At 41.4% G+C, this 20,858-nt stretch overlaps 1 protein-coding gene across 7 annotated transcripts in view; it reads left to right on the top strand.

Moving 5' to 3' along the window:
• LOC126642037 (sodium channel protein type 5 subunit alpha-like) overlaps positions 1–20,858 on the top strand; it is a 214,699-nt gene that overhangs the window by 104,842 nt on the left and 88,999 nt on the right. For all 7 annotated transcript variants that reach the window (XM_050319342.1, XM_050319334.1, XM_050319325.1 and 4 more), the window contains 4 exons: positions 6,237–6,369; positions 10,004–10,242; positions 15,043–15,216; positions 16,627–16,983. In XM_050319342.1, the coding sequence (XP_050175299.1) occupies positions 6,237–6,369; positions 10,004–10,242; positions 15,043–15,216; positions 16,627–16,983 (903 nt within the window). The remainder of the gene's footprint in view (positions 1–6,236; positions 6,370–10,003; positions 10,243–15,042; positions 15,217–16,626; positions 16,984–20,858) is intronic.

Raw genomic sequence — 20,858 nt, 5'->3', positions numbered from 1 at the left:
TCTGGCACCACAATGCACAACCTTGTGTCATTGCAGCTGCTACCCCCTGTCCCAGCCAGGGGCCATTTGCCCACAGGAGTGGCTGCGGGTGGGAGCTCAGCTGACATGAAAGCATCTGTGCAGCTTCTGCCCTCTCCCACAAGAGAGGTGGCTGCAGCAGGCTATCCCACTCTTCAGGCTGGTGACTCACGTGAATGGTGTCCTGACACTTGGCTGCAGAAGAGCAACTGAGCCAAACAAACGTTTGAAACTGGCTCTTCAGATGGCCCCGGCTGCCTGGCACAGGTGGATGTGAGTGTGTTTCCACGAGAAACCAAGTGTGCTTGCACTTTCCACCTCCTCCCCCTAATCCCTAAATGCAGCTGGTGAAACAGGAGAAATTCCATATCATCTCAGTGGATGGTGCTCAGGCCCATCAGTGCTGTCAGCAGGGGCAGTCTGACCTGTCAGCAGCTTTGCTGGCCGTGGGTGGCACAGTCCATTCAGAGTGGCATCTGCTCATGAAGTCTTCTGCATCAAAGTGGTCCTGCGAGTCACCAGGGGCTTCAAGTGCACAGCCTGAACCAGAGGAGGGACAACCTACCCTCTGCAGGGAACCCGTGCATGTCTGCACACCCTCTGATGTTCCCTTGGCACAGAAGAGCACGTGCAAGGAGTGGTGGCAGCATTCTCAGGAGCTGCCCTTGGCAGAACAGGGGGTTCACTGCAGTGCTCAAGACAGAGGGGCCACAGAGGTCACATGAAGAGCAAGGTAGTGCAACATGGAAGTGTGGTCTGCAAACACTCTTCACAAAGGCAGCCCTGGGTCAGGCAGTCATCAGCTCGACGTGAAGAGTGACGGGTGTTCAAGTGCAAGGGGTGCTGGGAGCTTGTCACAAGAAATCCATGGTTAAGTTCTAGTCACTGTCCTGGAATTCTCCAGTATATCCTGCAGAGGACTCAGTCAGAGCTGTCCTGTTCTCCTACCAGCTTTATTCAAGTGGTCCAGCTGTTGATTTCATCAGACTTAACCCCAGTGTAAATAAGACATGAGCAGACCTGGAGACTGTGCTTAAGTTCTGGTTCTTTTTGGCTTGACCAGAGACTGAGGGAGTTGAAAAATGGTATGGTTTTATACATGTGCTGATTGCTGGGTGGGATTTTGGGCTTTTGCCTTATTTAGAGGAGGTCTGTACATTATGTAAGTGACGTCAGGGCACAATACAACCAGAAGTTTCTGCACATTTCTGCAGTATTTATTTGTGGCTTTGTACTGCTCTGTAGTGTCTTGGTGTTTCTTAGTTAGGAGGTTAGAATAACGTCTCCCTTCACAAGGTATTGATATGCTTCAATAGAATTGGATTTAGTTAATGAGCTGTTACCTGGAGCTCAATTTATTCATGGCATCTGATGAGGTTAAATAGGATATCACTTACTGTTGTTAAAAACCTCTTGATGGTTAAGAAACACTCATGACAGCATCCCCTCTTGCCTACGAAAGCCAAATGGAGCCCTTCCTGTAACAGTGCAAGGAAAACATGAGGTTTTAGTTTAACCTGAGTTTCCAGTTGTTCTGAAGTGGAAGAGAAATGGGTGCAGGACTGAGGACGTGGTGGTTTGCAAATGGGCAGCTGGCTGTTAGCTGGTGGTCCCTATTGCTTTGCTCTTCCTGGGGCACCTGCTCACCAGAGCTTCCCATCAGTCTAGGAGCAGAGTGGGACAACCTGTGGCATGGCTTTGGGATAGGCCATGAGGCCAAGGCTGGAGCCACCCAGGGTCTCCCTCTCGCAGATAAAACCTTTCCTGAATTTCCTCTTGGTAACACTCCTGTTTTCTTTTTTGGGAAACTAGAAATGCTGAGCACTGCTAGATTGGCAGGAGTGAAAACTACTTGAGGGGAGGGAGGGGGAGGAGGTGAGCCCTTGAGAAAGGTCAGGCTGTTTATTGAAGAGTTGAACTAAAGATTTAGAGGTTTACCTTTAGAAAAACTTTTTTTTGGCGATTTTATTTTACAAGGGTAAAAAGAAAGGAAAAGAAAAGACCTTGGCTTTTGTTGCAGCTAAGCACAAAATGCTTTTGCTGACCACATTGCTTCGAGGTTTTCTTGTTGACCCTAAAACCACCCTGAGGTAAAATTTCTTTTTGTCACTTCTTGCTTTGCCACAGGACTGGTGAAAAGGGAAAGTGTTAGCAGTTTCCATGTTCAGAAATAAAGACCAACAAAATAAGTAATCCAAAAATCACTGCCAATAAGTTATAGGGATGAAAGCTACCCAGTCCCCTGCTGCTGTCACAAAGAATTGTCACCACACCTCTAGATTCTGCTCATTTGAAACTTTGCTTTATCACACCCTAAGTGTAAATCACTCAGATTCAGCACAAATATTTCAAGCTGATCCAGTTTATCTCTTTAAATAACTTAGCATCCCCAAAATTAAATGGTTTCTTCTTAAAGTTGTGCTTTATCATGGTCACCTCCAATCTCATTAAATATTTGTGCTAGTGCCTTACAGGATCCATTGTTCATGGTGTGGCCTGTCCACCTCTTTTTATGCTTGAAAAAATGTTAAGTGTACAAGGAAAATTAAACCTGTCCCAGTTCCTAAATATGGTCTTTAAAAATGCTGCCATGTATAAGCCCATCTTCACATAATAGTTTTGACATAGCTCAGAACTGTAGGCAGTGAGAAGGAAACAATTCTGTTATGCCTCCTCATTTATGTGTAAACTACTGAATAGTATATTTGTCCCTATAGAATTTAGCTAATCCAAAGGAGAAACATTCCCAGTCAATCAGGGAGCAAAAAATAATCTTGTCCTGCTGGAGGTGCCTACGTTTAACTCCATTGTGATTTCTCCTCTGGATCCGAGGGAGACTCCTTGCATAACTGTAGGGACTGCTGTTATTTTTGTTTAATTTCTATGGAAATATAAGTACAATGAGCAACTGTGCCTATGTATGTTCTCTCAGTGGTGATAATAACCTTTATTCTGCCTGTTTGTCCAGTTCCTGGAACTGCTTTCTATCTCAGAATGCAAAAACTACCAGTTCCTTGCATGACTATTAGCCATCTCTGCTCTAAAATAAATAGTAATAAAAAAACCTAAACACCCCTCACACATCTATTCTTTACACAGAGCAGAAGCTCATAGACTTCCTTAAGTAACTTCAATAATTTTAAGCAATTCACCTGCGTGGAAGCTTTCTTTCCTGGAAAAACACTTCCCAGTAAATGGCAAGGTGACTATGTGATAGATTTGCTGCTCTGTTGGGAAGGAGAACACAGGGAGTATTCCTTGTCCATGACGTAGCCTGCCACACGCTGTGTCCTGGCTCTAGGGATTAGATGACCCACTGCCAAGGGGCTGGCAGGGAACGGGGTCTTTGGGCTCTGCACACTTTGCTGGGCCAGTGGGTGGCTGTCACACGTTGGTACCTTTGCACTGAACGTGGGCCAGCAGCAAATTCCACCCCCTCACCTCTCCAGAGAGGGGAGAAGGAAGGAGTCATTCACATGTTTCCTTCAGAAACACCCTTTGCACGTGAAGGATGGCACACTGCAAACGGTCCCCTTGACTCCAGAAGGGCTCCTGAAGTCTTGGGGGCCATTTCTGGGTGGCAGGATTGAGGCTGCTGGGCTGGAAAAGATGAATAGAGTGACTTAAAGAACTTGTTGAGTGGTGAATATCGCATCAAACCTAGGGGAAAAGTCAGTTCACTGCTAATTTTTTTAATGTGCCAAACCTATTTAACTTGGACTTTTCATTTACCCTGGTTTAGCTGAATCAAAAAAAAAAAAAAAAAAAAAAAAAAAAGGAAGAATGAATCTCTGAATGTTTTTCCTTTGACTTTTTGCCTCTTTGCACCTGTGAGTAAAAAGTGGCTTTCAGATAAATGACTTTTGAGGATGGGATTGTTTGATGACGTGTTACTGGTCTCATAGGGTAGGAAGATAGTACAGTTTAAAAAGAGATAATCCAGAGGAATTTGAAATTTGAGGGGTTTGTATGTTTTATTCTATGGACAGAGAAGTTGCAAGTTTACCTGGGGTTTTTTGGTTTTGGATTTTTGAGTTGGGTTGAGTTGGGTTTGTTTGGTTTGGGTTTTTTTCCCTTTTTCTTTGCTGTTACCTTTTTTTTTTATTATTTTTAGAAATTTCTCCCTCATGTTTTCTATCACCTTGTCTAATTATTTCTTTTTGGTGCCATGTATTTGTTATGTATTCCAAACTACTGTGAATGATTATGCAATTTTGTAGATGCTGTCTTCATTAATAAAACATTTGTTGTTTCTTTGCTTTTTATTGGATGTTTTTGAGGTGAAGGGAATCAAGTGAACTAATGCATCTGAAATACCATTCCTGGTTTCCCTGATTCCTGAGACAAGGATAGGGCATTTTCTTTTTATGTAGTGTACAACTAAGACTCTCTTGGAATAGTTTCTGATTATAATTTTCCTTTTGAGATGACTTTGTCAGTAACTCAATGAGCAATGGGCCCATTTTTAGAAAAAGAAACCCAAATAAACCAACAAAGGACATTTTGGGGGGTGAGGGGGCAGAAGACATGAAGCATTACTTGAAGCATTACTGCTTCGCTGGACCTGCTAATGTTTTAAGTGCTTACTTTGAAAGTCCTTACTCTTCTCTAGTCTTGCAGTGATTTGTATTTTTAACTGCAGTACTTGGAAGTGACCTGGGACCAGCATCCTGCTTATTATTTTTAGTGTCAACCTGTGGCCAAACATCTTTGCCCTTTGCAGTCATCTGATGTCCCCTGCCCTGAAGAGGTCACGCTCCAGAAAGACAAATCGCAGAGCTTGAGCACTTTTTTCCTGCCATTCCCATGGAATTGCCTTTCTTGAAGAGCAGTTTTGGTATAGAAATGGTGAAGAGGAGGGATCCTGAATCCCTCTGGGTGCATGTGCTGGGCACAGCTGTAGAGCTACTGCACATGGCACATCTCAGTTGGCATCCTGGGTTCTGATGAGGGTGGTTAGAGCCATTTCAGACCCAAGTGATGAGAAGATCCAGAAGACTGGATCGGATTCCTGTAGCTCATTTGACTGTGGAGAAACAAAATCAGCTACTCTGACATCTGTATAAACCAGGGTCTCTCATCTTTGTAGGAATTTCTTCTCCTTCCACTGTTCCTTGAGCTATAAAGCAAGAGCCATCAGGATCTATCTCCTACATCTGTCTTGCTTACACAGTGTCTCGAACCTCACAACCTGTGTGCTTGGAGGAGCAGGGCAGAGGCTTTAAATAATTTGTCTGGGGAAACTGAGTGTCTCAGCCAGAAGGTCCGTGGCAGAGAATGTTGTTGAGCCTGGCTTTCACAGATCCTTACACTTCAACCACCACTTTTCCTTCCGCCTGTGTAAGATCTGGAGGAGTAAACCAAGTGGGATTTGTCTCTATATGAAGTGGGAGCTCATAATAATAAAAGTCTTAACATCTTGCTCCTGTGAGCTGACAATATAAAGTATTTAATACAGTGTGTGTCTGGGGCTATACTGTGTTTCTGTCTGACTTCAAAAACCCAAGTATACAAAAAGGTGCAAAACTAATTTAAAACGAGACATTAAGAAAAGACAGTTTGGGAGTTTTGTTTTCCTGGTATTTGATTTCTTTAGGTTTGGTGTTTTTTTTTTTTTTTAACTTGAGAAACACGAGAACAAGAGAGTTAGGTTATTTTCTTTTTCCTGAGAAAAATGAAGCTAAATTTCTCCCCTAATTATGTAGCTTCAGAGTCCATAACACCAAAGATCACTAGAATGACAATATGTTCCTGAGACTTGGCAGTGTTTCAGAACAAGAAAAAACATGTGTTGAGGAGTCAGTTTGCTTGGTATGATACCAGAGATCTGTAATAGAGCTGTTACTCACGCCCTTTTCCTCTTCTAGCTGTATAATTAAACAGTTAACACATTTCAGAAATAATGGAATAATTAATGTAATTAAGCAGGGCTTTTTTCACAAGCAAAGAGCATGGTAAAGCAGCACTGATATTTCTCTGGCATCAGAAGTGTTCCTTTATTTTCACCCACAGTTTACTCAAACGTAAAGGGCAGAACAACGTTTCCAAAATTGTTCAAAGTGCCATTTTCAAAAGCTGTACCCCATCAGCATGTCAGTGAGAAGTCAGTGAGCTTTGGGCTCTTCAGATGGGAAAAATAGTGCTTAGGCAGTTTTGAAACTGTTCCCCTCTGTCTGCCTTGGTTTTACTCTGCTGATCCAACGTGTTCCTTTGCACAGACCTCTCCCTCAGACGAGGCGAGCAAGAAACAGCTTTTAATGCCCCACCGCCCCTCCGTGGACCACTCGGATGAGCCCTTTCAGAGACAGAGGGCAGTGAGTGCTGTCAGCATCATCACCAGTGCCCTGGAAGGTAAGAGACATCCTCAGCTCCCCAGCTCAAAGCCATGTCCATGTTAAATGGAAAAGGTGACACAAAATACCCTGATATTAAACCCTCATTGTTTTGAGAGAAGGGACTAAAAACAATTGTTACAACCCCTATAACAGAGGCAAGGCTGTAACAGAAGGCAAAATAATCCCTATCTTAACCATGGGCTTGTACAAGTCCTGAGAAAATGCTGGTGGTGTAATCAAAATTGGAGCTGGTAAGATTTTGTGCCGCCGTGGCATTATGTTTATAGAGGGCTCACCAAGGTGCAGGGCAGTGGAGGGCCAGATTGTTTGGGTGACTGTACATATATTTACATCTCATCTCTCTGGGGTTGATGGAAAGCCTGGCATGTGCAGTCACCAGCTACATACAGAACATCCAAGCTATGGGGGGAGGGGAGTTCTCACTCCCTCAACAGGGACACAACAGCGTGGTGGGTGCTTGAATCCCACCTTGAAATTTAAGGATGCTCAAAGGACCCATTTAACCACCCAAATATTTCTCAGCAAATTTTTCCGTTGCTCATCAGGCTTCCCATGAGGTGTAAGAGGATTTCCCTTCTCTGTCTTTCCACAGAGGGGGACTTTGCATTTCCCTCTCACAGATTTATGGATAGCAAGACAACTGTAGCAAGACCTCACATTCCGGGACTCTTTACTTGTGTTCTGCTACATTGTAAATTGAGACAAGACAGCAGGTAGCACCTAAGAGCACAGAGAAATGTCTGTCAAGAACACAGCGTGGAGCGAGGGAAGTTGTGGATTCTCCTGCAGCCTGATTCTCTGTGTGACTGATGAATAGGAAGGCAAGGCAAGACAAGAGGGACTTAGATAAGAGATGCCTTAGAGACAGGAACTGGACTTATCTCCTGGAGATAGGCCAGCATGAAACCACAAAGTCCTTCTTCTTCATCAGCTTTTTTCCCTCTCCCGTGGTTGTATGCACCAACACTGTGGCCAGAAGATATGTCTACATAAATATAGAGTTGTATTCTTAATAGGGAAATAATCACTTCAGTGTATTCCAGTGTTTAATGTAGTCTGCAAAGGTTTTATTTGTTTCCTGTGGGGTTTTTAGCAATCACCTTTCTGATTGATTTGCCTTTTTTTTTTTTTATAATGTGCTAAGAATGCCTAAAAGACCTGAGCTGGACTTCTTATTTATTTGATGGCACTTTCTATTATTTTATACCACAGAAATAGGGACCATCAAGTCTAGGATAACTCAGAGGATGTGACACTCAGCAACATGGTTTAGTGGTGGACTTGGCAGTGCTGGATTAATGGTTGTACTCAAGGTTGTACTGCCTTGGAGGTCTTTTCCAACATAAATGATTCCATGATTCTATATAGAAGAAAACTGTTTCAATCCTTATCAAAGGTCTTCTAACTCCCAGACTTTGATTAGTCACTGAAATTGAATAGTTGTTAACAAGAGGAAAATCATATCAGAATAAAATATACCATGGGTTTTAACTATACTCACAGCTGTATGATTTGTGCTATACTTTGAAACAGCCAGACCACAAATTCCTTCCCCTTTCATTACCTGGTTTCTTCCCTCAGCTTTTGGGTAGTCAGCATCTGTCTGTTTTTCCCAGACATTTTTTAAAAATGTTAAATCTCTTGTGATTTCCAAAGATCATCTGTGCTGGGAAATTATGTGACTTCTTAATTGATTAAATAATTTTAATACCACATCGCTGCCGAAAGAGGACAGTCACACCTTCCTCCTTTCCTTTGCTATGTTCCTGCACTTTGATTTGACTGTATGAATGATTTTCAACTGGATCAAAGAGCAGAACCAGCTCACCCAGAAGGTCCAGGGGCACAAATGCTGGCAAAAGGACAGAGAAATCACATGTGGTTTAGGCTGAGGAGGGTGAAACTATCTCTTTTAGCAGCAACCTGGGCTTAAAGGGGTTTGTGTTGAGTGGAACCTCAGGGAAAAGAGTCACTCATCTGATGTGTGTCCATCATGAAGGTCCCCACAATAAAAATAGTGGGATAAGTAGGGTTGGGTAGGTATGATTGTGAGGAGTAAGGATGTAGATAGATGTGTTCTAGATTAACCTGGAAAATTATAAATTATATCCTTTAGGAAGGGATCACCTTAAACTATTCATGACTTTCAGAAGCAGGTTTCAAAAAACAAACCAAAAAAAAAAGGCAAAATTATGATTTTGCATTCAAATTGATGGTTCTCTCATCATTTTAGGCTTTACCTATAAGCCCTCTGTTTGGAGACTGGAAAGACAGTTGTTTCTTGGAAGCAATTTGGTTTCCCAAAGCTCTCAAAAGCAATGTGGATGATGTTTGTGCAAAACCTGTGCTTATAGGACATAATCTGATATTTTGAAAGCTTGCTGGAAGACACCTAATACCACATCCCTGTTGTCTGAAGAAGAAAAATGGATAAAGAATCATAGAACCATTTTGGTTGGAAAAGACCTCCAAGATCATCAAGTCCAACCAAATACCCCCTGCCCACAAAGGGCCGCATCTACTCATTATTTGAACACTCCCAGGGATGGTGACTCCAGCACTTCCCTGGGATGCCTCTTTCTGTGCTTAACCACTCTGTTAGTGAAAACATTTTTCCTAATATCCAAACTGAACCTCCCCTGGCACAGCTTGAGGTTGTTTCCCCTTGTCCTGGACGCTTCCTGCCCTGGGAGAGGAGGCTGTTTATGAACTGATGGAAATAACAGCCTTGGCTGAAGATTTCCCGTTATCAGTGCAGGTTCTAATTATATAGACTAAAACTGTTATACAGCATTCCATGCCCATAAAGGAATCAGAAAAGGAAAGCATTAGGCAATTCCACTAATCATTGTCATTCACCCATTAACTGTCTTTTTTGGCTTTTCTTTTTCATCATTTAACACAAATTATACTTATGAAGCTATTTCAGGTCTTTTGTCTGCAAGTAAAATGAGGATATAAAAGTTGTGTTATAGGTAATATTTTAAAAGCATCTTTTAAAAGCACACTGGAGTTTTAGTAGCATGTTCAAATGGGCTTATGGGGTCCCTGGTTTTGTATGCGGGCCTCAGAAGAATCAAATGTTTGACACCTTTTTGGATTGCACATCAAGAACAGAAGCTCTGTTGATAGCCAGTGATACTCTCATTCTCAAGTACTTAAATCAGCTTTAATATTGGATTTAAGCTCTTTCATCTCTTAACTGCTTTAAAAGGTATTACTTAAGATACTTTGAAAATGTGACCTGGGATGAAAAAATATATTCCAATCTAAGTTAAATGAAGACAGTGTATTCTTATCCATTTGAACTTGGCAGAATGGAAAATTGAATAAGAATCCAAGCCTACATATAATACTAGACTTAACATATTTAGTGTGATCCTCCCTTTTTGCCTGTGCACTTTTAAAAGGTTATTACTTTCAGACTAGGTCACTGTCTGCTAAGTGCAGGTCAACTGGCAAAACCCCCGAGGTATGCAATTTGCCAACCTGTTAGGACAGAAATATTTTTACCCTTAAAAAAATTTGGGTAATTCATGGGCTTTCCTCTGTGTTATGAGTCATTTTAAGTGTTCTCTTGTCATATAACTCAGCGTGAATTGACTGTTACTTTACTGCTTGTGACTTAGAGCTTGAGGAATCACACCAGAAATGTCCTCCCTGCTGGAACCACTTTGCTGTTAAATTCCTCATTTGGGATTGCTGCCCTCTTTGGCTCTTGATCAAGAAATTTGTCAAGTTTGTGGTAATGGACCCATTTACTGACCTCACCATCACCCTCTGCATTGTGCTGAACACGCTCTTCATGGCCTTGGAGCATTATAAGATGACAAAGGAGTTTGACCACATGCTTTACATAGGTAATTTGGTAAGTCACCCTGATCTTGAAGTGCTACCTGAGGAGTGTATTTCCTGCTTTCTAAAGGGTTGGCTGTGGCTTGGGAATACCCAGTGTTTTGATACACTGCCAGGATTGCTCTGCCTATGACATATCCAGCCAGTCCACATGGGCTCCTCTTTCTGGGGGTGAAGAGAATTTCAAGGGCCTGTTTTTATCAAGCTAACATATTTTAATGTTATTAGTGAACATTAAACCCATGTTTCTGGGCTGTTCCTGATAGATATCTGTTTAGGGAAATGAGATAAGGGAAAGGTTAATGAGCTTTATTTGGGATTTCTGGTAAAGCAATGATAAGACAGCAGTTCTTGGTGACTAATAGTGACTTTTAAGTACGAAAAGAAATGTACAGAAGCAAGGCAATATCTTGGAATGAAATAGAGTGGTGTTTGATAATGGGGCGCTGATATGTATGCAGGAAGATGCCTATAGTACATTTTCTGTATGTTCCTGTATGCCCTGCTGTGCCTTTTCCAGAGGCATGTGCTGTGTCCATGCAAACGCAGGGGCAAAGGGGACGTGGAGCAAAGCATGGCTGATGCTTCGAGGGGAAACTCTTAACGTGCAAGCCAGAGCAGAAGGGTACAGAGCTGCAAAGCAAGCAGAGACCACACTTCTCCAAGGAAAAGCAGAGTGACAGTCCACAGCCAAGCTGCAGGGACAGCATAAAAGCCTTTCCAGAGGCAATATGATACAATTTGTGACCCAGGGGTCCACTAAAATTCTGCAGTTACTACAAAAAAGAAGCTTTTTCTTTAATCATCTTTCTCTGAGTTATGTTTAAAAGTTACCTTGTGTTACTGCTTTAAAACTTAATGTTTAAAATCCTTTTAATTTTAGAAGAGTCTGAATTGGAAAAGGCACAGGCCATCTAGCTATGGCATGGTGGAGTTGCCTCTAAAATGTAGTGGTAGCAGCAGAGATGTTCTATAGGACCACAAGTAATCTGGAGAGTCTGGAGTGTGGATGCTGCTAACTTTGCATTTGAGAAGCTCACAGCAGAGATTAAAAAAGCCCTTTAATTCTATAAAAACAAAGGCTGCAGTGTCTCAAAGCAGGATTCGTATCACCTAACATTAGGTATTTATAGCGTAGGAGTTTGTCTCTGTGCCAGTTGCTTTTGTCTCCCTTTAAAGTCAATATAGAGTAATGGACAGTTTTAAACCACATTAATGTGATGTTGTAAAGATATTTACTTTTGGATAAGGTGAACTGTGGCCTGGAGGCCAGTGACTGTAGTAACCATCGACCATGGTGGGAGTATGCAGAGTCACTATGGATGTGATATCTGACTTTAGTGAGATGCATCCTGCACTGGCAGGTTTAGGTGGGTAGTAGCAGTAATTAGGCATTTTGTATCAGTCCTAGAATATGTGATATGTCACATACCGATTTTTTTCTTCACCCTGGTCCTCCGGGCTTCCTTGAGCAGGTTGAGGTTATTCTCCTAGACTGTGGGACTAGAATCCAGCTTTTCAGCTGCTGTGTCTTGGAAAATCTTGCTCTGTTGTTGTCTAAGCAGAAATCTGTTTGGGTCTCTCTTGCCCTCTGCAGAAAGCAGTAGATAAGGATAGCTTGGAAAGTCACCTCACAGGACTGTACCCAGCTGCACTTTGCAGCCAGCATTCCTTCTTGTTGCTCAATAATTTGTGGTCTTCTAAGATGACTTCTAAAAAAGTTCATTTTGACCCAGTGTCCACCAAAGCAGGTGGCAGTGCTGTTAATTCCCTCTCTGGCACTCGGGATAGACAAGGTGTCTGCTCCCTGCTTTTGGCAGATCAGCTTCTCCCTTTCAGACCACAGGCAGGGAAACTTCAGCCCTGGCACCCCTCCTGCCAACACAACTCCTAATTTTTGGCAAAGAGAGAAAGTTTGTAGAGAGACACATGGTTTGGTTTGGTTTTGCCTTTTTTTGGCAGGAGAAATTTTGCAAAGCAAATTCTGCAAAATTTTGCAAAAAAAAAAATCTCACTGTGAGTTTCTTAGCAATGCCTAGAGCCATTTCTGCTCTTTGTGTTAAAATGTAAAGTAAGCAAAACAGCCTGACTGCCAGTATTTTTTGTAGCAGGCTGATGTCTTGGGGCTCCCCTTCTTCTGAGATCTAAGGCTGGATCTGTGAGAACCCAGACTGTTCCAGCTCACCCTCACCATCTTTACTAAATCCCTGCATAACTGGATTGATTGTGAGTAGAGCAGGTCAGACAAAGGTAACTCCATTTTGTGGAGGATTTTGCAAAGTCATTTTTAATGAAAATTGACATTTTTTGCAATTCCCTGTGAAAGGGAAGGGAGTCCCAGCCCCAGGGCAGGCTGCCAGGTGACTGCATCCCCTAAGCTGCAGACTGCCAGCCCCCCCTCAGCCCCCACGCTGGCTGGCTGTCGCCTTCCTGTTGGATCTAACCCTCTCTAAGTGATTATTCCAGCATTAAACAGGCGGAAACATTACAGAGGGCAGGTCTTTGGCATTTTTTTACTCAGAACAAATGTTTCTGAGTGAAATGAAAGAATGAGAGTGGAACATAAATTTGCTTTTTCTGGATCTGGCAGGCACTGGAGCTCTCCCTCTCTGATTGTCCATCCGCTTCATCCAGTATCTGCTGCTTTCAGACTCCTTCAGTTCATCACTTACAGGAATCAGCATTTTTAAATGTGAGCAAAAGGCCAGCCAAGCACATGTACATCTTTACATGCTTCATCTGCCCACACTCCACCCAAAAAATTAGATAGAGCAAGATTCCCTTAATTTTTTTTTTCCTTTTCGAAGCTGGCATACCTCTATGCGATATCAAAGCCTAAATGGCTGAAACGATAGGTAAAAGATTTGGGGTTTTTTTAAAGACAAAGTCCTTCAAATCAGCAGTGTCATATTTGGCACCAGTGGATGTTAAGCTACTTGTTTTCTTTCCAGCTTTCTCATATGACACATCCACATCCATCCTCTTGTGCAAGCTCAGCCATCGTGTACCAGGTGCCGGCGGTTTGGCAACCGCTGTTTGAAATCTGTAGCTGGTGCACATACACCATTCCTGATGCCTCTAGGAAGGCCCAGGTATTTTGCTGCCTTGCTGTGACATTTCCTTCTCAGAAGGCTATTGATTAAAATGATTCAGGCAAAGAAAGTGATCCTCCTGAGTCATTTCCCAGCAAGACGGTTGCATAACGTATGCAGGGTGGTATCGTAGTTTCTTTAGGCAGTCCCCTGGATACAATTTCACAGACATCCAGTTTTGTCTTGTTCTCTGTCCTAGGAAAATTGAGAGCATTATGATGGGAGTCTTTGGTGTCTCTAACCACCGTGACTCAGAAATTGTTGGCTAGTTAGAAATATGAGACGGGTTGTTTGTTGTGTTCTTGGTATGAGATGGTGATGGGAAGTTGTTATGTCCCCCAAAGTATTGCTGCAATCCAAGGTATCATTTTCCTTATGAGAAAGAGAAGGTAATTTACATAAGGAATTGTGTAAAATGACCACTTGGAATAATTAATTCCAGAAGCATTAGAGAGTAAAGCCAAACCTTCCTCAAATGCAGGCTATACTCATTTATTTTTATTCCTTAATGTCATAATTACATGATCTTAAGTTTTCCCTTTCACATCTTAATGGGTGTCTCATCACTGTTGCTCAGAGTGGATCAGTTTTGCTGGGCTAATGCTGCAAATATTCAGCTTCTTGTAAGGAAAACATTTCTCCTTGACTGTATGTTAGTGATGTGTGAGCTCTGTATCCCCCCCTCTTTTTTGACCAAATAAGTGCATTAATGTTGATTGTTTCACAGAAAACCATGTGCTTTACTAAATACATTTCCAGAAATTATCTATTTCTGCAGAAAAATGTATTTCTGTTTCAGAAATACCAGAAATTCCAGAATTTTCCAGAAACACAAAGCTCTGTGCAGCTTGTACTAGGATTTGAAATGAAAATAAAACAGTATACGAAGAACTTGGTGCTCACATTTTGTCATTTTAAATTGACTGTGGCTTTGCATTGTGCATTTAAACTGTTACTTAAGGAGGGCATATAAAAGGACAAGATCTGGGATACTTTACAGGAATGTGTTAAAACTGAATTTGTTGTCAGCAGCCTTCCTCCCCCCTCTCCCTCTGCCTCATAGGTAATATTTATATGTTGTTTTAAAGAAAAATGTTCCAATTAGAAGTTCCACCATATGACATTTGAACTGGGTCATAAATAACCAATGTGTTCCCAAGATGCAGTGAAAAGAAAATTGCCGTGATTATTTGTAAAAAAAAAAAAAAGCAGGACTCAAATTAGAGTTTCTAATCGTCTTCTCTGCCAGCAATAACCTCAGAATAACTGGAGGCGTGCGTTGCCCTTCTATTGATAATAATAACAAAATAAAAAGGGATAATACAGGAGATACACTACAACCCAAATAACCCTTAACACTCACACTGAATTCACTCAGCTTTCTCCACTGATATGAATTGATTTAACCTTTATAAAAGACACCTTTACACTTTTCTTTTTTTTACCACTGGGATTTTTTCAGATGATGGAAGGAGATAGAAATGTATGTTCCAATCCAGAGCTTGAAATCAGATGTTGTTGTAAGTTTACAGCAGTGTATTATTGTGAAAAGATAAGACAAAATTGTAATAGTGATAAAGAATCAGCCATGAAAAAGAAAGTATTTGTTTGTGAAAAATGTTTTTGGCTTTCTGCTGTGTTCACCTGCAGCAATGGAAACTCTGCAAGCAAGGAGTTGTGTTTAAAAGGTTACTTTGACTTCATATTTTTTCTTTCTGCAGGTCTTCACTGGGATTTTCACAGCAGAAATGGTCTTCAAAGTAATTGCCCTTGACCCCTACTACTATTTTCAGCAGGGCTGGAATATTTTTGACAGCATAATTGTTATTCTAAGCCTGATGGAACTGGGTTTGTCCAGCATGGGAAACCTGTCTGTTTTACGCTCCTTTCGACTGGTAATGGTCTTTTTCTGTTCTTACCCATCTTCTTTTATTACATATAAACTCTGACATGAATGCAACTTGTTTTCTTAAAAATGCATCTGCCGATAATTGCTGCAAACTGGTGAGCAGTACATGACACTAATTATAGGCTGCGGGATAAATGGAATTGTTCCAGATTTGCATCAGGGTAAATGAGAACATAATTTGATTCCTTCTAGCTGTGCCAGGTACTTGTAGCACACTTAAAATATTTGAGTTCCAATTTGTAACAAAAATCTGCCAGTTTGTACCTGCACACCTGTTAGCATAGTCAGCAGATAATTGATAGCCCAAAAAATGCAAGAGCCAGTACTTTGTTGTTTTTTAGAAGTTGTTATTCCTAAATTATGTTATAAACATGCCACTGTTCTTTTAGACGTTGTCAAAAGAAAGTGTCTTTGAATTATTCAAGCAGTGATTTTTTTTTTTTTTCTGGAACTGATCAACATAACATAGCACCTGTCTTTCACAGGAACTCCTTAGCTGTCAGCTCCTTTGTTAGGCAGGGGATAGTGGTGTTCTATTAATGAGAGACTGGTGACATATTGGAAGAGAAAAGTACTTTCCTTGCCAGCCTGACATTTGTGTTGCACTTCGTGTACCAGGATGTCCACGCTAATCATTCTGGCCATGATATGGCTTCACAATTTTGAAGATCAGGAAAACAAGCCCTTATGGTTGCATTTAGCAGAAGAATTAATTTTTTTTTTTTTCAAAATTCTCTGCACTGCTCAAAAATGCAAATTTTGCATCTCTGTCTTGAGTGTCACCTTGCAGTTTTTGAGCAAGCCCTTTTCAATAGGGCTAATATTAAACCTTCACTTGAAAACAGAGCACAAGGGCTAGGCAGCATTTACATCCTTAAAATAGGTCTTAAGTGTGATGTGGGTTGAGCACAGACTGTGTGATCCTCGGCACAGAGGTGATTTTCACCCTGGGAGCGAACAGCTAGTAGCATCTGGCTGAGCCTTGCTCTGAAACACAGAGGAATTCCTTCTCTTTCTGTGGGATCAAACCCTGAACTCCTTCCTGCCAGGCTGTTTAATTTGAGGAGGAAAAGCAGTGTAAAAGAAAATATTAAGACCTATATTTTGTTCTTCCATCCCATCCCCGCTGTGGTAGTGGGGGAATGTGCCTATAAGAACTTGTCCATCCAACCAGGCAGAACATAGCTCTGGAAAACTTAATTCTCTTCCTAGAAGCCCAGCTGATGTTTTATTAATAGATGTAATGGGGTTAACAGGAAGTATGGCTAAAATCACCTTGTACTGCACACACTGTGGCATTTTAGCATCTTTCACGTTTTACCCACTTTAATAATTCATTGGCTGAAATGTCTCTTGCTTCTGTGAACTGACACTGTTGTTTGTGTTCTGTTTGCAGCTGCGGGTCTTCAAGTTGGCAAAGTCCTGGCCGACCTTAAATACGCTCATTAAAATCATTGGTAACTCAGTGGGTGCCCTCGGCAACCTCACCCTCGTGCTGGCAATCATCGTCTTTATTTTTGCCGTAGTAGGGATGCAGCTTTTTGGGAAAAGCTACCTGGACAACGTGAAGAAGATAAGCAAGACTGGCAATTTGCCACGGTGGCACATGAACGATTTCTTCCACTCGTTCCTCATCATCTTCCGGATTTTGTGTGGAGAGTGGATCGAGACCATGTGGGACTGTATGGAAGTAGCTGGGCAGCCACTGTGCCTTCTTGTCTTCTTGTTGGTCATGGTGATAGGAAACCTGGTGGTGAGTTCTCACGATGTTGGGTTTTTTTTCTTCCTTTCCTGGTGGGTGTGTGAAAATGTACCATTTTTTAATCCAGAAAGGGCAAATCTCACATCGCTTCATGACTTTAATTTGATGAACCAAGTTGTCACCCAGAGAAGCTTGTTCCTATCCCAAATACAAAATTGCTAACATTGCATTAGTCATAGGGAATGAGGGCTTGCTGGGTTTTTTTTAGAGCAGATAATGTTTTACCAGAAGTCACTTGGGCTGGTTATAATTATTTTATTTCTTAGGCCGCTCATGGGGATGAAAAGATTCCAGATCTCTTTTCTACAGGTGTGAATATCACCTCAGCTGTTGCTGTTTTGGGACATATTTTATTTCCCTTCATTTTTAGTCCAGAACATGTGAACCTCAAAGACAACACAGTGTCTTTGACTGGAGTTTCAAATGTCTTTAGCCTGCACGTTCTAGGAAGCTACAGGTTGTGTTTACTGTAATGTCACTGGCTCACCTGCTTTTTTTAATAGACTACCCCATAAGCATGGCTTACATAAGCTCTGAACCTATTAAGGCTGAATTATATTTCCCTGTTGACATCTTAAGGAGCGCTTTGCTGGCTTTCAGTCATTGTGGAAACGTTTCTGCTGTTCAGCTTACAGAGCATCTTTGACATTGTGGCTCTAATGGCCTTACTGTTTATGTAGTGAGTTGTTTAATAGTAGATGCTGCTATAAAAAACGTGTGGGGTTTGCTACTGATTGGTTTTAGTGGTTGTTTTGCTTTTAAGTACACAATGTTTTGGTTCTCAGCTGCTGGGATAAAAAAGTTCTTGAACGAGCTTATAGAAGAACAGAGCGTGTTCTTTTGTTTACATTAATTTATATTTCAACAGTTATTTTTGTGCTGAAAATGTTGATTGCAAGGGAAAATTATATTTTTTAGAGCTTTTTTTTATAAAAGTCGGAAGTTAAGCTGTAATTACTCAGAAAGTGGCAGATTACTTATGGGTTTTTTTCCATAACTTACTGTTTCTATAATTTTTTCTTGGAATTAAATTTGATTACAGGAACTGGGAAAAAATGCTACTTTATTTAGGAAAAAATTATTTATTATATCTTTTGGGAGAGTTTAGCCAGAAATCCAGAAAGTTAATCTCCCCCTGCCATTAAGCAATGCATTCTGTGTATGATAATGAAAACTGGAAATAATATGTGTTAAATTCTGGGGAAAATGTTAACATTTGAAATATTCATGGATTATTAAAAGATGTGAATTAGCAACATCTGATGCCCTTAGATATTAGCACTCATCAGTGTACATAAGTTCTGTTAAATATGAAATCTGGTTCAGCAGAGACTGCATTAACATTATCTACATATATTTAACCTTCACTGCTTTGAAAAGGCTGTCCCAGATGTAAAACCAGATATTGAAAAACTCTGTCAGCATGGATAATCTGAAGTTATTGGTCAACTGAAAGCAAAATGCTAGCTTTATTTTTTTCAGCCCACAGTTCTGTAAGGATGTGGCAAAGACCATTAAATAGAAATGGTTCTTGTGTGTGGGTCACTCAAAAAAGAAAAAAAGGAATGATTCATAGGTGATGAAAAGAACAGATTCTGAATCATGAGACTCATCCAGCCTTAAGTGCGTTACATGGAGATTTCATGATGTTGATTAGCAGGTAGAGAGGAGGTCATCTTACTCCTCTGGCATCAGATAAATTCTTCCTTTCTTCAGTGAGGGTGGGTTGAACTTACCAATTCATTTATTTACTGAACGTCATCAGACCCAAAAATTCTGATATCTGAAAAGCACCATGAGCCCTTTCAAATGAGAATAGTCAAGTGCTAAAATGTTTACCTGTAACACCATTGTGATCTGTGCTAGTAGAGTTTCTCTTTTAACTTGCTGAGGTCCTTGTTCCTCCTCTGAGTTTCAAGAGTCAGTTCTGATAAAAAATGTTATCCTGAGGCTGTATCTCATCTGGACCCTAAATGGTTCTGTAGTCTCTGAAGGCATGGAGGAAACCCTACAGCATTTTTCCTGATGTAGCAGATCTGCACATTCATCTAGACTAAATACTTTTATCTGTCACATCTGCCAGTACGTGTGGGGTTTTCTGTGCTCACTTTCCCAACTCCAGGGCCAAGTATTACAAAGCAGAGCTTCTCTCAAAGTCCTGTAAGGGCTGCAGACTGGTGTTGAAAGTGTTACAAACCACTGAGGTTCTGTGGCACGTTTGGTGATTCTGTTTGCAGGCCTTATCCAGCCTCACTAACATAAATTCAAAGGAATGGTAGAAGAAAATGCAGGAAACTTAGTAACCGCCCTGGGCAACATCGTGTTATAGAGCAGCAGAGCTGCTGAAAGGAATTTTAGTAAATCTTTAGTCTTTGGTTTGTATTCATATATCCTAAAAATGTCTTGGACAATTTATGTGCAATGCCACATGAAACTATATTTACTGCTGGTCAACTAATATGTGAGTCATCTTCAAGGAACTAAACTTCACAACACAGTTGGAAAACTGTGTGCTGTGAAACTTCTTTCGCACAACAAAACTATGCTACTACTGTCAGATGGCAGTTCAGAGTCATTGAAGCTGCTTTAGAAGGTAAAGCCAAACCAGACAGATAATAAAAGTTTCTCCCTCAGTTGTAAGAGAGAGCTTCTGAAATAGCTGACTGAATAATTATGCTTACTGTTAAGTTTTAAGAAGGCCTTAACATATTACTGAGGTTAATAAGGAAAATCACTGAGACAGGAATTATTAAGAAGATGTAGGAGAATTCAGGTCACGAGGCAGTTCCTTGGTGGCCCCTGCTCTGGGGGTCAGCCAGTGTGAGAGTCGATATGACATCAGCCACTTCTCAGGGGACAGTTGTGTGTAATGGGTGCAAACAACGTGCATGAATAAAACTGACACCTCAATCACGGACAGAACAACCTCCAACCTCGCTCTGCGTGTGTGACGTGCACTGGCCAAGCCACCCTTTTTTATTCTCCTGACGGCCACACAGATGAAACGTGTTTTCTGCCGACTTCTCCTGAAGTGCCACCAAGTGAAGGACAGCTTGATGTGGCACAGAAATTCCCCCACTGTCTTTGCTCATGCTTTGATCGGGCTGTGTCTGACAGACAGCACCCAAAAAGCACCAGTTAGTGTCAACCCCAGCTAAGAGCTGCAGTGCATTAACTCACCCTCAGGGCTGAGTTCTGGACTGCCATTGTCTCACCTCTGTCTGATTCACATACGCCCCAGTACTGCCATGGTAAGTCCACCACTGTTCCCCAATTCATCAGAGCTGATAAATGACTGCTGCATTTCTGTGGTGGATTTTGTCTTACTGGAGTCACAGGCATGCCAAGATGTAGAGTCTGTAACCAGGAAAGTGGCATCTTCAGAATTTACCTGAAAGGCAAAATATAAGGCTGAAATTACTCCTTTAGGATCAGTGCTAGGCTTTCTCCCCCCCCCCCCCAGCCCCCCACTATCCATTCAGGAAAATATTAATACCTTTTTCTGAGAATACAATACAAAGGTAGAAAGCACCACCAATTTCTAGGGTATCACTCTATCCTGTAGGCAGGATTGCATAACCATTATTGAATTAATGCATGATGCATGGAATTATGAAATACAAAGTGTAAGGTCATGCACTCAGCCCTATTTAAGAATTTATGTTATCATCAAGTAGCTTACCAGCAGAAATTGTATATGTATTAGTCATCATGGACATCTACATCTGAAATAATTGCTTGGAGGTGCCTTTGTAGTCAGATCTGGTAAATGGAGTCTACAAAGTCATAAAATACCTTACCACCCAAAAAATCTAAATGCATTGGATTAAATAGCCCCTAAAACTACCTTTTTCTGTCCCTGAAGT

This window comes from Myiozetetes cayanensis, unplaced genomic scaffold, assembly GCF_022539395.1.
Source record: "Myiozetetes cayanensis isolate MyiCay16 unplaced genomic scaffold, myiCay2020 scf1, whole genome shotgun sequence".
Taxonomy (NCBI): domain Eukaryota; kingdom Metazoa; phylum Chordata; class Aves; order Passeriformes; family Tyrannidae; genus Myiozetetes; species Myiozetetes cayanensis.
The sequence above is the reverse complement of the archived record's forward strand: the minus strand, read 5'-3'. Positions and strand labels throughout refer to the sequence as shown.